Source organism: Mandrillus leucophaeus, unplaced genomic scaffold, assembly GCF_000951045.1.
Source record: "Mandrillus leucophaeus isolate KB7577 unplaced genomic scaffold, Mleu.le_1.0 Scaffold84, whole genome shotgun sequence".
Taxonomy (NCBI): Eukaryota; Metazoa; Chordata; class Mammalia; order Primates; family Cercopithecidae; genus Mandrillus; species Mandrillus leucophaeus.
Window position 1 is genome coordinate 3,586,086 of NW_012109141.1, and position 15,874 is coordinate 3,601,959.

At 34.3% G+C, this 15,874-nt stretch overlaps 1 protein-coding gene across 2 annotated transcripts in view; it reads left to right on the plus strand.

Moving 5' to 3' along the window:
- The first annotated feature begins 2,992 nt into the window (after nt 1-2,992).
- The window catches only part of LRRTM4 (leucine rich repeat transmembrane neuronal 4), an 843,540-nt gene continuing 830,658 nt past the window's right edge, over nt 2,993-15,874 (plus strand). Inside the window, exons 1-3 of one of the 2 annotated variants that reach the window (XM_011968344.1) lie at nt 2,993-3,260; nt 3,547-3,697; nt 5,518-7,064. In XM_011968344.1, the coding sequence (XP_011823734.1) occupies nt 3,694-3,697; nt 5,518-7,064 (1,551 nt within the window). In that variant the 5' untranslated portion in view covers nt 2,993-3,260; nt 3,547-3,693. The remainder of the gene's footprint in view (nt 3,261-3,546; nt 3,698-5,517; nt 7,065-15,874) is intronic. The other variant, XM_011968345.1, reaches the window with a different exon arrangement.

The following is a 15,874-nucleotide window of genomic DNA, read 5'->3' on the forward strand; positions in this document are numbered from 1 at the left end:
GTCCATCATGTTGATCAATACTTTATATAAATTGGAAGCATTTTTCCCCATTCCCCCAGTAGGACCAGGTGCAAATGGGCTATCTGCTACCTAGGAAAAAAGAGGAAGTATAGTCAATTTCTCTCATTCTTGCTGACCCCCTCCCACACTTACTAACTGCTGTTTTGAACTGCCCAGGAAACGTCTTGGTTGACTGTTATTACTGTAAAAAGGATTTGTGATCTCTGAGCCTAAGAGATGTTGAAACATATTTCTTTTTTTGTGAATGCATTGATAGATCCTTAGTAGCCCTATTGGCAACAATAGACAAAGAATATACTTTTTATCTGGAGTTATGTGGTGCCTGTCCAGACTTGATTGGTTTCCGTTTGTTTTCTGTTTATTTGCCTGATTTGGCAATGCACTCACACAGACTCTTTCCGTTGTGGGATGGTGGAGGAGGGATCTCATCAGGATTTAAAACAGCTTCAAACTGACCCTCTCTCTCCCACATAGCCCTCCTCTCTTCCATGGAAAACATATGTACCTATTTTTATCCATACAAACTTTGAAAATGAAATTCAATTTCAACACAACACTAACTTTCCTTTGCTCTGGAAAACCTATTGTTTATCCTCTGGATATACCAACAGAAATCAGATACCATCCCTTTCTGCTAGGCTCACTGTTGGCAACACATAACAAGCTCTTCAAGGTGCCTGTGGAAGTCCCTATCACTATAGTTAAGCTGAGGAGCCAACAAACCCACCACTTTTTCTTGGGTGAAGGGTGTGTGTGTATGTGTATATGTGTGTGTGTGTGTGTGTGTGTGTGTAAAGATGATACCAAAACAGCTTCTTCCAGGCAAATCTTTCACACAACATCCTCTACTTTTTTCAACTTTCTTTACCATTTGTATCATTACAGTGTGTTCAAGAGACTTTTGGCCACTTTCTTTTTAAATTCTGCATATAATCTAGCATGTACTTTGGAAGATAGAACTGTTAGATCCTGGTACTTTAAACAAAATTTGCATTTTAGCCAGTTATTACACTATAGATATGCCAGTTATTACACTCTAGCTGTAGAGAATATCCTGTGGTTTTCCCAACATACTATCAAAGCTGTTTTTATATCCTGAATTCAAACAAAGAAAAACGTACACACACACACACGTGCACACACACACACACAAACGTGTATTGATAGATATCACACATGACATATTCATTAGATTTAAAATTAGAAAACACAGACAATTTTACAATAAAAGATGAAATCAGATACTTCTATAATCCATCTTCCAGGAAAATCTGCTCTGAATATTTTATTTTGCTTTATTTACAGTAATAGACTCCCTTTCACTGCCCTTAACTATCTGAGTTCTCTGCCCCCCCTTCCTTACTTTATACATGGTGGTCTAATTTCTTATCAGCAAATATCACCCTTTATTTTAATTTTAATGGCAGCATGTGTTCTATGTTATTAGTATATTAATTTTCCCTTCACTCATCCTCCACCATTAATATTTGGGTGGGGTTTGTGTTTCTATATTAAACTACACCACTATGAACAAATCGTATGTGTACATTTATATTGATATATTTATTTTCAGCAACCACAATAATCCTGCCTCTTTTGGCATGCATTTGCATTTTAATAGGTATTAAGCCTTAAGCCAAAGGCACACATTTCTAAAATAGAAATTCAAGTATCAGTTAGTGGAAAAGGAATATATTTGGGGGACATATTATTCCTTTCTGTTCCTCAAGAAATCTTAGTAATGAGACAATTGCCTGCAACTGCCTACTCATAAATCTGAGTCAAATTATATGTGTTATTTATGTGATAAGCCCCCTTAATTATTACTATTTTGGCAAACAATCTAAAACCAAGGCTCTTTCTAAAAATATCCATTTGCAGTGATCCACAGCAATTCTAAATGCTTATGTAAAATTCACTTAAATTTCTCACGTCTGCTAAATTAGGTTAGCAATCTTACCTAGCAGTCCCTCCCTGCATTACATTGATTCATTCTCCTGGATTATTTTAAAAATTGTTATCTGCCAGAGGATTATGGAATAAACTAGTAAAAACGAGGAAAAAATGGAGGTGATGCACTGTATGTATGTTTTTCAACGTCTGCACAAGCTTAAAGAAAGTGTGTAGGTTCTTTTAAATTACATATATCAGGTGTTTTATCATGTTATCCCTTCTACTTCTGAAGATATTCTGCACATTTTAGAGTAATACCATGATAATGCAGAACTCAAGTGCTTTTGTTTTTCTGGAAATGCACATTACAATAAGTGATTTGCATAAGAAATGATTTGCATTCTAAATGTAGATGATTTAAGGAAAGTGGCTGCACTAAGAACTTCAAGCTAGAATTCTACTCTTATCCCTTAGTTACCTTCACATTTGGCAATATACTATAGATTATACCTGCTTTAAGACTTAAAATGTAAACTTTTAGAAAGTAATGTTCTAGACTGTTCAATAAAATGCACAAAATTATAAAATGCATTTTATTGTCAAAGGTTGAGAATTTTAAAATCAGAGTTAAACATTTTAAATGTAACCTGTTTAAAATTGATTAAAATTGCATTTTTCCCTTGAGTAAGATTGCTTCTGTAAGTGGTTAGTTTAAAACAATGTAAATAAATAAAACAAACCAACAGCAACAGTGAATAAAACTTAAATTTCAACGATTTCTGTCATTTGCAAAAGATGATATATCTCCAGTGACATGTGCAGAGAAACAAAATTCAGGTCATGGCAACTTTGAAAAATTATTAATTGCATAGCATTTAGAGAAGCAGTATTTTACTTAATATTTGGTATAACTAAAAGGAACTCCTTGGCATAAACCTTTTAAATTATTGGAGAGAAAAAAATAGTGATTCTGTGCCTTTAATTTCCCTTTCTGAGCGAGGGAAGGCTGCACACCACTGACAGGCTCACTTGTTCCCGTCTTTAATGTGCAATCTGTTTTCTCCAGCGGAGGGCACTCAGTGTATCACAAACTCAAGCATTAGCACCAACAAGCTCTGAGCATCATCAGTCTCTGGAAAGCCTTCTGAATTAGACAAGGGCTGCCTCTCAGCACAGCTACAAAACACTTTAAACCTGACCAGCTAAATGGATAAACCTAGCCTGCATAGCTTTTAAACTGGGGTCTCATACAGCACAGGAGGCCTACTTGCTTCAAGAACTGAAAATCCAGAGGATGAATTGCTTTATCTGGGAATGGCAAAAGCCAGCACAATAAGGAATGCCAGGTATTCTGAAGATTTTCTTTTTTTCCTCTCTTTTTACGGAGAAGTTGGTTACCTCCGAGATGGGCTGTAGCTGTTTTGCACAGATTGCCAATTACTGCTGATGGGTCTCTGGTGAATTACACAATGGTCCTCAGAGCCTAGAGGCCCTCCCCCCTCCCTATCCCCCCAACGGCTTCCTTTTCCCTGCCCCCCTCACCATCCCACCCTGTGCTGATTTTTATATATATATATATGTATATATATATGTATTTTTTTTTTTTTTTTTTTGCCTGTCCTCTCGGGGAAGTTTGTATGGGGCTACTAGCTCACATGCGGGATCAGAATGGTGTGAATGACAGCCGCACTGTGTCATGAAGGTGGTGGTGGTTTCCGCACAAGAGACCAAATAAGAAGAAAGCTGAGAGAGGGGGGAAACGTTTTTGGATGACAAAGGATGGGTAAGTGAACTTTTGTTGTTTTCTTCTGAGCAAAGCTGATCCTCTTGGCTTCCTATCCTCAGTCGTGGCATTAGCAGATAAAAGACGGGGAAACAGGCAAAGAGCAGCAGCCTTTGAGTTTGCCAGTTGATTCACTATACTTGCTATTATATTTTTAGATCATTTTCCTTTTTGCAGTGTTTTTTTTTTAATCTGTAAATGCACAACACGAACTTAAACAGACTCTAGAGAAATATCTTTAAGACTGTCTCTGCTGTCTGCGTATCCACAGCTTGGGAACTGAGCATGAGATAAATATTGTGTTTGCTTCTATTTCTTGATAATATTAACGAGGCTTATGTTTCTGGTGGCTGTCACGATGACTATTAACACTTTGCTGCGTGTGTGTAGGGGTGGGGTCCTTACTTTATCAGAGGTTGCACAAGGGGCTTGTTTTATCTTTGAAGCTGGATTCTGAACACGGCTTCCGAATTTCCAGCAGTCATTTGCCAGTCTTATTTTTTCAAGTGTGACTGGCTTTCCCCCCCTCCCCTTTCTCCTGTCTGGAAGAGCTGGAATGTATTTCAATGAGTCTGTAGCTGGCAAGAGGACAGACAGCAAGATCGGGTTTTAAATTAAAAAAAAAAAAAAAAAAAAAAAAAAAAAACTTAACTGTTTGAGAAGAAGGATGGGTTTTAGATCAGGGATTTGGTTGATTGCCTCTTGGTTAAAATTTTAAAAATTTAAGGAAAAAAAAAGAAACTGCAACACATGGTAGATGTTTCTTTTTTTCTCTCCATTAAGAAATAATAAATGTACTGTTGACAGAGGAAAGAAGTCCCTTAACATGCAATGACTTGGAAATGCAGTGTAAGTGCCAATAGATTGTAACTTTGCAGGCTTTCTGAAGTTAATTGAGGTTGGGGAGAAAAAAGTCAGTGAGAAATGAGCAGAGATGAGGGTGATGTGGAGAAAAATAGTAGTTGGCTGCTTCTTTCCTTGTTTATCCTTTGAATTTGCAAAAGCCACTCTGTTTAAAATAATGACAGAGTAATACTACACAATATTTTTTGCTTTTTAGGCAAATATTTAATAAGAATTTTGACAGTCTTAACTTTGGAGTGTTCTCCGTTATGAGTATTTAGATGTCTTAGCTCCTGTATCATTGGGCAGGGAGCCACAGTATGCAATAATCTACGCTTATTAACAACTTGAGAGCACCTCGTACTGGTATTTGTCTTCATCCAATGCTTCATTGGCTGCCTATACTAGTCTCAATGCTGTTTTTCCAGAGCTCACACATTGCGATCCTATTATACAATAAGTACACGATTCAGGCAGGGCAAACTTGGGTTACCTTGACAGCTTACTGAAGCTCTTTTGCCAAATCACAGCCTGTTTGCTCAACTAGGAAAGACATACAGGTACCAGGTTTACTGTGTCACATTTTTGACCTTACCAGAGTACATCGTACACTTCCTTTTGGTACTGTCGTTCAATACAGTGGCTAGCCAAATATTATTGTTATTAAAATGTCAGCATTCAGTGGTGAGAAAGGCTCTGTGCTTTTCAATGTTGAAATAAGTAGGAACTCCTGAAACTCAAAAAGGCTTTTCTTAGTTCTATGGGACTGTGGTGATTTGAAGATCAAGGAAGAAAAAGTGAAACCTAAGCAGCAAACATGCAACACTGAAGAAAATAATGCTCGAAATGTTAATGCATTTTCCTTAAATCAGCTGTCCCATTCCTACAGTAGAGGAAATGCCCCTGTATTGGTAAACCGGCGGTGATTTATTTTAATAGCTTCACAATGTGCATCTGTCTTTTTTTTAATATCGTAGGTTTCCATTTAATTACGCAGCTGAAAGGCATGAGTGTGGTGCTGGTGCTACTTCCTACACTGCTGCTTGTTATGCTCACGGGGGCTCAGAGAGCTTGCCCAAAGAACTGCAGATGTGATGGCAAAATTGTGTACTGTGAGTCTCATGCTTTCGCAGATATCCCTGAGAACATTTCTGGAGGGTCACAAGGCTTATCATTAAGGTTCAACAGCATTCAGAAGCTCAAATCCAATCAGTTTGCCGGCCTTAACCAGCTTATATGGCTTTATCTTGACCATAATTACATTAGCTCAGTGGATGAAGATGCATTTCAAGGGATCCGTAGACTGAAAGAATTAATTCTAAGCTCCAACAAAATTACTTATCTGCACAATAAAACATTTCACCCAGTTCCCAATCTCCGCAATCTGGACCTCTCCTACAATAAGCTTCAGACATTGCAATCTGAACAATTTAAAGGCCTTCGGAAACTCATCATTTTGCACTTGAGATCTAACTCACTAAAGACTGTACCCATAAGAGTTTTTCAAGACTGTCGGAATCTTGATTTTTTGGATTTGGGTTACAATCGTCTTCGCAGCTTGTCCCGAAATGCATTTGCTGGCCTCTTGAAGTTAAAGGAGCTCCATTTGGAGCACAACCAGTTTTCCAAGATCAACTTTGCTCATTTTCCACGTCTCTTCAACCTCCGCTCAATTTACTTACAATGGAACAGGATTCGCTCCATTAGCCAAGGTTTGACATGGACTTGGAGTTCCTTACACAACTTGGATTTATCAGGGAATGACATCCAAGGAATTGAGCCGGGCACATTTAAATGCCTCCCCAATTTACAAAAATTGAATTTGGATTCCAACAAGCTCACTAACATCTCACAGGAAACTGTCAATGCGTGGATATCATTAATATCCATCACCTTGTCTGGAAATATGTGGGAATGCAGTCGGAGCATTTGTCCTTTATTTTATTGGCTTAAGAATTTCAAAGGAAATAAGGAAAGCACCATGATATGTGCAGGACCTAAGCACATCCAGGGTGAAAAAGTTAGTGATGCAGTGGAAACATATAATATCTGTTCTGAAGTCCAGGTGGTCAACACAGAAAGATCACACCTGGTGCCCCAAACTCCCCAGAAACCTCTGATTATCCCTAAACCTACCATCTTCAAACCTGACGTCACCCAACCCACCTTTGAAACACCAAGCCCTTCCCCAGGGTTTCAGATTCCTGGCGCAGAGCAAGAGTATGAGCATGTTTCATTTCACAAAATTATTGCAGGGAGTGTGGCTCTCTTTCTGTCAGTGGCCATGATCCTCTTGGTGATCTATGTGTCTTGGAAACGCTACCCAGCCAGCATGAAACAACTCCAGCAACACTCTCTTATGAAGAGGCGGCGGAAAAAGGCCAGAGAGTCTGAAAGACAAATGAATTCCCCTTTACAGGAGTATTATGTGGACTACAAGCCTACAAACTCTGAGACCATGGATATATCGGTTAATGGATCTGGGCCCTGCACATATACCATCTCTGGCTCCAGGGAATGTGAGGTATGAACCATGATCCTCCTAAAAGCATTTCTACTGCGGGGAAGGAGAGGTAAATGTTTGAAGCCCTAGAGGTGTCTCTAATCACTAGAAAGATTAATGACCCTTTTGCTTTTGGGTTTTGCTCAGTATGAAAGGTTACTTAATTAAATTACAACCACCAGGAAATTGACTGCTTTTTTTTTTTTTTTTTTAATGGTTGAAACTTGAAGGAAGTTCATTCAAGGATAAGTTGGAATAAAGCACTATGTTAAAACATCTGCTTTTTAACAATTTGTATACAGGGGTTGGACTTAAAAACACACATACAAACAAAACTCTTTTCATTCTGAAATTTCTGTCTGGTTCTTGGTGTTTGACTTTTGTAATGGAGTAAAGAAGAGGGGCCAGCTTAATTTAAAAATAAAGTGAGTTTACCAAAATTCCAGAAGGTAATGAAGATTTAAACCAAAGAGCAATTTTCCCAAGGGTTGATTTTGTTGTAAATTTTTAGTTTGAATGAAAGCATGCAACAGGGATCTTACACCCGTGTTACTTGCCATTTAGTTATTATACCAGCATAGAGAATGTCAGAGGCCTACTGTGTAATTGTATCAGGCTCCTAAGGTGTCTTTTATTTTTTTTTCCTTCTTTCCTACTTTCTTTCACTCCTTCCTTTCCTTCCTTTTTCTTCCTTCCTTTTTTTTTTTTTTGTTTTGTTTTTTAATTACTGGGTTATAGATCTGATTTAAAAGGTTTTTATGCACTGGCTATTTGTGTTTAATCAGAATGAAACTTCAATTCCATGCTTTGGCTTTGTCCCTGGTAACTAAAATCAGGTCACAATTTTGTGGATGATTTAGCAATGACAAAATGGCAGTCATAGCAAGGACTGTTTGTCAGTATTGCTGTCATCCCCAAAAGAAATGATATGTATTCTTGTTAAACTTATTCAGAAGTAAGTGATACAAATATTCATAAATAAAAGGAGAGAGGTTTGAGTTCTGGGTATTCTCCCTTTCTGTAACAGCCTCAAATAAAGGCGTACTTCCATGTTATATTATTTTTGTTTTTATAAGAATAAATTTGGACCCGGTTTCTGATTATTTAATTTTAAAGATCACTTACAGGAACATGTTAATGAGTAGACACATAGTCACAAATTTCAAACTTGTCAATAAATAATACAGGATGTAGATTGTTCTTTTCTTGGTAAAGTTGATCATTATGTGCAAAGACTGACTACCAAGGCCTTGTTGCTGGAAGAAACTAGTGAAGAGAGGTTAAAGTCTGGGAATATAATATTTTAGTATCTGATTTTAGATGATTACTCTTTCAAAAGACAGTTTTAATGAGTATTTAAAGATGTTGCCCTTTCTAATGCTAGTTAACAGTTGGAAAATATAATTTGCTCTTTGATAGTGTATACTCCAATTTTTCCATAGTCCTAACGGCAAATGCTAATGAAAATGTTTTCAGACAAAGCACTGAATTTGAAATAATCTCTAACTCAGTACAATTTGGACTATTGAACTGTTCTTCAAAGAGTTCTTTTTCGCCTTTTTTTGTGTATCATTGAAAATAAGAGAAGTAATCCCAGATAATAAATTCCTAAAAGGAAACTGTATAAGCAATTGCCCTTAAAAATTAAAGAGAATAAAAGATTTTCTATAAAAGTCTAACAAGGCTTGATGTTTTTATTGCAGGCCCACAATTATACAATATACTTGAATATTAGTAACACAAGTTCATCATATTTTATTCTGGGTTCTCCTTATATTTTGTGATCCTCTTAAAGGCTGGTAACATAAAAAGTAAAGAAAAATCTAGATGCATTAATTCATTTTCTCTTGACGTTTGGAGTAGAATGATGATTTTTATTTTTAAGAGTCACCAAGAAGAAAGAAACATTCTTAAAGAACCAGGACTTGAGAGCTGGGGTTCTAAAACTTTTCCAGAGATCTTAAGTTTCACAGATTATTGCATCAAAAACCCTAGGCATTACCATGAGAGAAACAAATTTAAAAGATGGTTCATTTAATTAAAACGTGTATTTAAAAACACATTTTGATATTGTATGTGTTATATAGATTGACATTTAATGTCATGAAATTGCACTAGTATTGTCGGAAATGAATGTGTTGTTAAGGCATTAAATAATGAAGAATGTAATTAAATATTGTAATAATTCTGTTGAGTCAAAATGGAATCCTTACCGAAGTAGCTCAAACTTTCTGTGGCCTAAAACATGGAAATTAGAAGGCTATACATTTAAGATCATATGTCCATTTAGGATGCGGGGGGGTGCTATAAAACTACATTTAAATGAATTTCAACTTGTTTTAAAACAAAAACATACAAAAACAAACATTGCAAGGGTCACCTCATTTTTTGACAGAATGTTTGCTGTATTACAGTTATAGGTGGACATAAACAATGAGGAAAAGCAAACTCTTAGAAATTGTTATACAGAAAGCCCTAATTACTTCCTACTTCTTTGTCACTCAGAGTAAAATTTCTCCTGCTGAGAAATATTCCTTTGGACAAAATTTCTCTACAAAACAGAGTCAAGAGAGGGCAGTGATTTGCCTAAGTTTACAATGTTTTTGGAATAGTAGAAGTATGCTGAATTTTAACCTGGCATTGTTTCATAAGTCTCATACATCACCAGTTTAGCAGAGAACCATTAATATATTTATAAGACATTTTTGTGAGGTAGGTTTTTTTTAAAAAATATTCAAAACACCAAACTCTACCCAATAAAGCCATAAATATTTAATTGGGAAACTTAGCACCAAATGCTAATTTTCTAAGATAGTGCCTTGAAGAAATAAAAATTGCATTAAATTTAAAATTCTACTTTCCACCTAACTTTATATTCAGTTACCATTACCTAAATATGGTTACAAGATCCATTTTGTTTGTTTTTTTTTTTTTGAGAGGATTTTTTTTAATTGAGATTATTGATTAGATTGGTGTTTGTGAACTTCCATACAAATATAGCATGTAATTTTCAAATTAAATAATTTTGTCTCTATGTTTTGCAACTTTTAATTCTGAAAAGTCCATGTGCACATACCATACTGATAAAATGAAGGATAATATTTTAATAACTTGGGCAGTAAAAATTGTTCATATCTATAAAAGAGAAATAGAGTAGATAGTTATGAGTAATTAATATATATAGCACAAGTATAAGGGATACATACATCTCAATCATCATACTTTGAGTAGAACGGTGTGCTTGGTTGAACTGAATCATTCACTTTGTTCTCAATATGTACTCAGAAAAGAGAATTTAAAGCCAAAATGATACAGCTTTTCCTAAAACTGTAAGGTGTTACTATAAATAGACAAAATGCAAATATTTACTTTTAAAAATAGCTTGTGTAGCTTGGCATAATGTTATCTCATTAAAAAATATGATCAGGGCTATAAAGTTGCTTCATTCTGCATATCAAATTTTTCCTTCAAAATTGTAAAGAACAAAGTTTTGAATTTCTAGTTCTTCTAGAATTTGTTTCATCAACTAAAAATAACAAGGGCCTTTATATATTAGACAATGTGAATACAGGACAAGAAAGAACATTTGTAGTGTGGTTTGTACATTAAAAAAAATTAAATTGGTAAAAACTTAAAATGAATGAATGTAGTCTTTAAAGAGACTCTCCATCCAAAGTGTTTCAATAGTTAAGTAATTGAAATATAAAGTTTAATGATCCCATAGTGCTAACAGTGCTGCTATTAGGAAAATAGCAGTAAAGGTGACATTATAGGTGTATATTTTCTGAATATTTAATATTTTCGTTACTTTCTTCAAAATTGAGCAAAATTAAAAAAAAATACTGGTTTTCAGTTGGGGTTATATAATTTCTTTCACTGTTATGCAGAGGGTGGTATAAACCATTTCTAACAACTTATATTTATTGACTATGTTAGGTCAGGTTCAAACAATTAGCAAAGAGTAGACCATTAACAACTTCTCACATTTTAGATATTTGATATTTTGCAGTGTGCTAAGTGAATTTCCAAGGACTACTAAGCGAAATTTATGTACAAAGATGATTCTAAGGAAAACAGACCCAGTTACCTTGAGTTTAATTAACGGTTTATCAACATAAAGCTATAGAAAACAAACTATTTAGGTGCTGACTACAACTGTGTCATGATACAATGTTATAATTGAAACTGTATTTGTATATTAAATAGAATGTGTGTGTGTTTGTATATGAGTTTATCCAGGTATGTATGTCTGTATATGTGTGTGTGTGTGTGTGTGTGTGTGTGTGTGTGTATTGAGAGACAGAATATAAACATTTTTCCATCAGAATTAATGTCCATCAAAATTAATTAAATTTTGTTACTACAATTTAAATTATTAGTAACAAAAATTTGAGGTCAAAATTACCAAGATTTGTTTTAGTTAGGAATATGGTCCTTAAGGTAAATGTATTACCATATCTAAAAATTTTAAGTGTCGTCAGGCTCAGTGGCTCATGCCTGTAATCCCAGTACTTTGGGAGGCCAAGGAGGGTGGATTACTTGAGGTCAGGAGTTTGAGACCAGTCTGGCTAACATGGTGAAAACCTGTCTCTACTGAAAATAATAAAAATTAGCTGGTCATGGTGGTGCATGCCTACAATCTCAGTTACTAGGGAGGTTGAGGCAAGAGAATCGCTTGAACCCAGGAGGTGGAGGATGCAGTGCAAGATCACACTACTGCACTGCTGCCTGGGCGACAGAGCAAGACTCCATCTCAAAATAAATAAATAAACAAAATATAAATTATAAGTATCTTACATCTATGTAGTCTAAAATTCTTTTCTAAAAAACAAAATATAACATACAGTCAAGTCTGTATATTACATATTGCATTTTTTGTGTTACTTTAGACTTGTCACTTCATTTCTCTGTGACGCGTCACTCAAACGAGTGACTCAGCTGGCACAGTACTTCCCAACACAAAGCAATTCCCAGATTAGCATAAAATTTGTAAAATCTCAATGGTCATTCTCAGAACGAAAAAAGCAGAATGAGCTAGGGAGAAGAAGACTGAGCTACTTACATTCGTCAATGAGAAAAGAAAGAGCTTCTTCAGTTACTAAAAACTGGGGTGCCCAGGTGAGCAGCCACACAATTTCTTTATGCTTGAGGGGAAAATATGTACCCCACACATACAAACATGTGAGCACATGAGTGCACACTCCCACACACATATATGTCTCTGAAATTCTGCTAAGTAACTAGATATTTTGAAAGCACTTAAAACTATGTCCGCTTTTTAAAAAAATCGATTGTCTGAATTAGGTCCAATTAAAATCTATTTGTGAATAGAGTTTTCATTAGAATTCACAAATGGTAGTGGTGAAGAGTGACAGCTGCCAAAAAAAGACCGACATAGCTAATTTAGGAAAGATTTTAAACTGACAATAAATGCCCCCTTTTTTTTTTTTCTAGAATTAGTTGGTATTAGCATCTCACCGACAAGGTTTTAATAAATAATTGCTCTCTAAGACTCCAAGCTGAGAAGTCTACGGTCTTAGGAATGTGTAGCTTTTGACACACCCCAATAATATCCACAGGATGCCAGAATTTCCTTCATGAGACCTTTCTGTGTTTATAAAATGTAATCATCCCTAGTTCTTCTCAGGAATTGCATTTAGAGATAGTTTTATGCTTTAGGAGTTGCTCAGTAATATTTTCACTGGGGACTTGGTGACTCATCTGAATTTTCATGTCTCTAGAGTTTCATGATTCACGAAATCAAAGCGAAGCAGAAGCAACCTGTATATCACTAGACACTGAGAGTTTTGAAAAACTAGTATGTCTTTTGATCAGTGAAAAGCATGAAGTGATATTGAATATATTTTAAAAATTAAAATTGCTTTTTATAGTACCAGAAGAACCATCATTCACTGAGTCAGTTTAATAAAATCTCAATATTCATGAAAGGAAAAAGAAATTACAGGACTATTTTTCTCATGCACTCCATAAGCCATTAAAATTGTAGCTGTAAGGTAGGAAAGGTTGAGAAAAAAAAGCACAGTATTTCCTAAGGTATCAAAACAATTGGTTTTTTAAATAAACATCTGCTAGAAGCTGCTAGATAAGTTCAAAGACTATGTATTTAAACTCCTGCTAAAGAGTTTAAAAATAATGCTTTCACTGCCAAGAGAAATTAAAGTCTAAACAAACATAACCACAGAAAATTAGTCCTTTACAAGGGAGGCCAGGTAATATGGTACACCTATAGTCCCAGTTACTTGTGAGGCTAAGGTAGTAAGATTGCTTAAGGCCAAAAGTTCTAGGTTGTCCTGAGCAGTGTTTGAGCCGTGAATAGCCTCTGTGCTCCAACCTGGGCAAAACTTAGGGGCTGTCTCTAAAACTTACAAATAAAAATATATGAAAAGTAAGACCTTAAATTTACTTACATAAAGTTTGTAAACTTAAGTTTGGGGAATGAAATGATAGCAAAGTCATTTGATTTAATGTCATAAAGTTTGACCTTAAGTCAAATCTATACATTATAATATTGCAAACATAAGTTTGGGGAATGAAATGACAGCAAAGCTGATACATATTAATAAAATATTTAAAAATGGTGAAAATGTAAGAAATTCAGAAAAAAATATGAGGAAGCATGATTAAAAGGAAAACCCTGAACACAAATTTTAAACTATTAGTATATTTTATTTCCATATACAACAATAATAATAAATGCCATAACCTTATTATGTATTTGCTTAAAATAAGTTAGCAAACTTGCTTAAAATAAGTTAGCAAATGTGCTTAAAATAAATGCATATGAGCAAATATATAACTCAATAATGTTATGGCATTTAGCATTATTGTTTGTACATGGAAATAAAATATACTAATATTTTAATGTTAATGAAATAAAATATAAATATCAAAGTAACTTTGAAATATTTCATTTAAACAGCTATATACAATTAAACACTCATGTATCTTCTATAAATATTTCTAAAATACTAACATGTATATTGAATACAGATGGTATTGCTTTTGAATACAGACAGATAATTGCTTTTTAATAAACACAGTTCTGTACTAACTTATCCAGTTTATATGCATTGTCTCAAAATTAAATATTTGTGGAAGATACATAAAAAGGAATTTAATGACAGAAATTTTTTATTTCCTCTCTCATTGCCTCAATTTGGTATGACTGTTTTCCAAATTTGGGGATGTCCACATACCATAACTTGTAAGGTATGTTGTCTTCTTTACCTAGTTTTTCATCTCTTTGTTTACTGAATGCAGACCTCAGAGAAAAGTGGAAAAATGCAATCATTACATCTAGCAAGAAGAATCACTTTTTCCATTTTTTTTTAAACACAAGTTCTTCTAGCGGAAGTAATTAAGGTATAGTAAACATTTTGACTGCAGGTTTTAAAATACAATGGTCAGGTGTAGGGTAACTATAATGTCAAAACTTATGACACATAATTTTTACTTTTACCTACATTTTAATGGGTCAGGTCTTCAAATATCATTGATTTAAAACCAAAAAATGAATAAATTTTTAACAAACAGACAAACTAAGATAAACATGGATGAGTTGTTTAAGAGAATTCACTATAGTTTTAGGATCTAAATAAGCAATATATGCTTCAAAATAGGAATATATAGAGTTATGATTTGATTCTATTTGGGCTAAATTTTTAAACTTAAAGCAAAATTATATAGACACTAATTTTGGAGCAGCAAAAAATATAGAAAAAAATGCCTGCAAATGTTCTTTTATTTTGGAAGGACAGTGCTACTTAATTCGTATTCACTGTATATTTTTCACTTTCAAAGTATAACAATTGTTGTTTAGTTGTCTTCTCTTAAAATAAAATGTCATTAGGTAAGGCCTTGAAATTGTGATGATTTTATTGAGACAAATAGAAACAGTCTTTGGGTATAAATTCTAAATTTGCATTTCAATTCTTCCCTCCTTCCTCAAGCCACATTAACTGAAACATACATTCTTTCACTTGCTCTTGAAGATCTAAATATTTGAGGTGTTAAATTATTAAAAGTTGATTCCTTATTTCCTTTCACTGACTCATATTAAATACATTTATTTTCAAATGACACCTTAAAAATATGTTTGTTTGTTTCATCATAAATTTCATCATGATGCATTCATTTCACTATTAAGTGCTTTGATATTTACAGTCATAAATTGATACCACTCTTGTCAGTTGTTCCTAATAAGACTTAAAGAAACAATGGAAATACACATTAATTAGGTTTGAGTCTTTTTTAGTATGGTCACCATAGATGAAAAAATGATATTTTCTTCTCTGTTTATAGTTCTGTAAAAGTAATAGCAGAGAGGTCAGCCTTGAAGTACTTTAGGTTGATGGTCAAACCACAACATGGACAAATATTGCCTTGGTCCAGTGGTTAGATCAAGGGGTGAAAAAGAGGTCTTAGATTTGAAGTGGACTCACTTTACTTCTTTGATATTGGACAAGTAAATATATATCTGACCTTTCTGTGATATAATTTTTTCATCTATTGAACTAGGATAATAACTTTCCAAGTAACTTGTTGAAATGATTAATGAGGTACTATTCAAAAACCACTCTAAACTCCGCCATAAAAAGCTTCAGTGTAAATATGAGTGATTATTAACCATAAGCCCTACTGTTTACTGAAAAATGCAAAATACAATGTAGCTGTATTATTTTCATTGTTATTATTAGTTACAATGCTGGTTATAATAATCTCTGATGTAGAAACAAGTGTTATGGTTACATTTTTACTAAAGTGAATAATAAACATGACCTTTCTGTCCCTTGTCTGAGCTGTAATTTTGG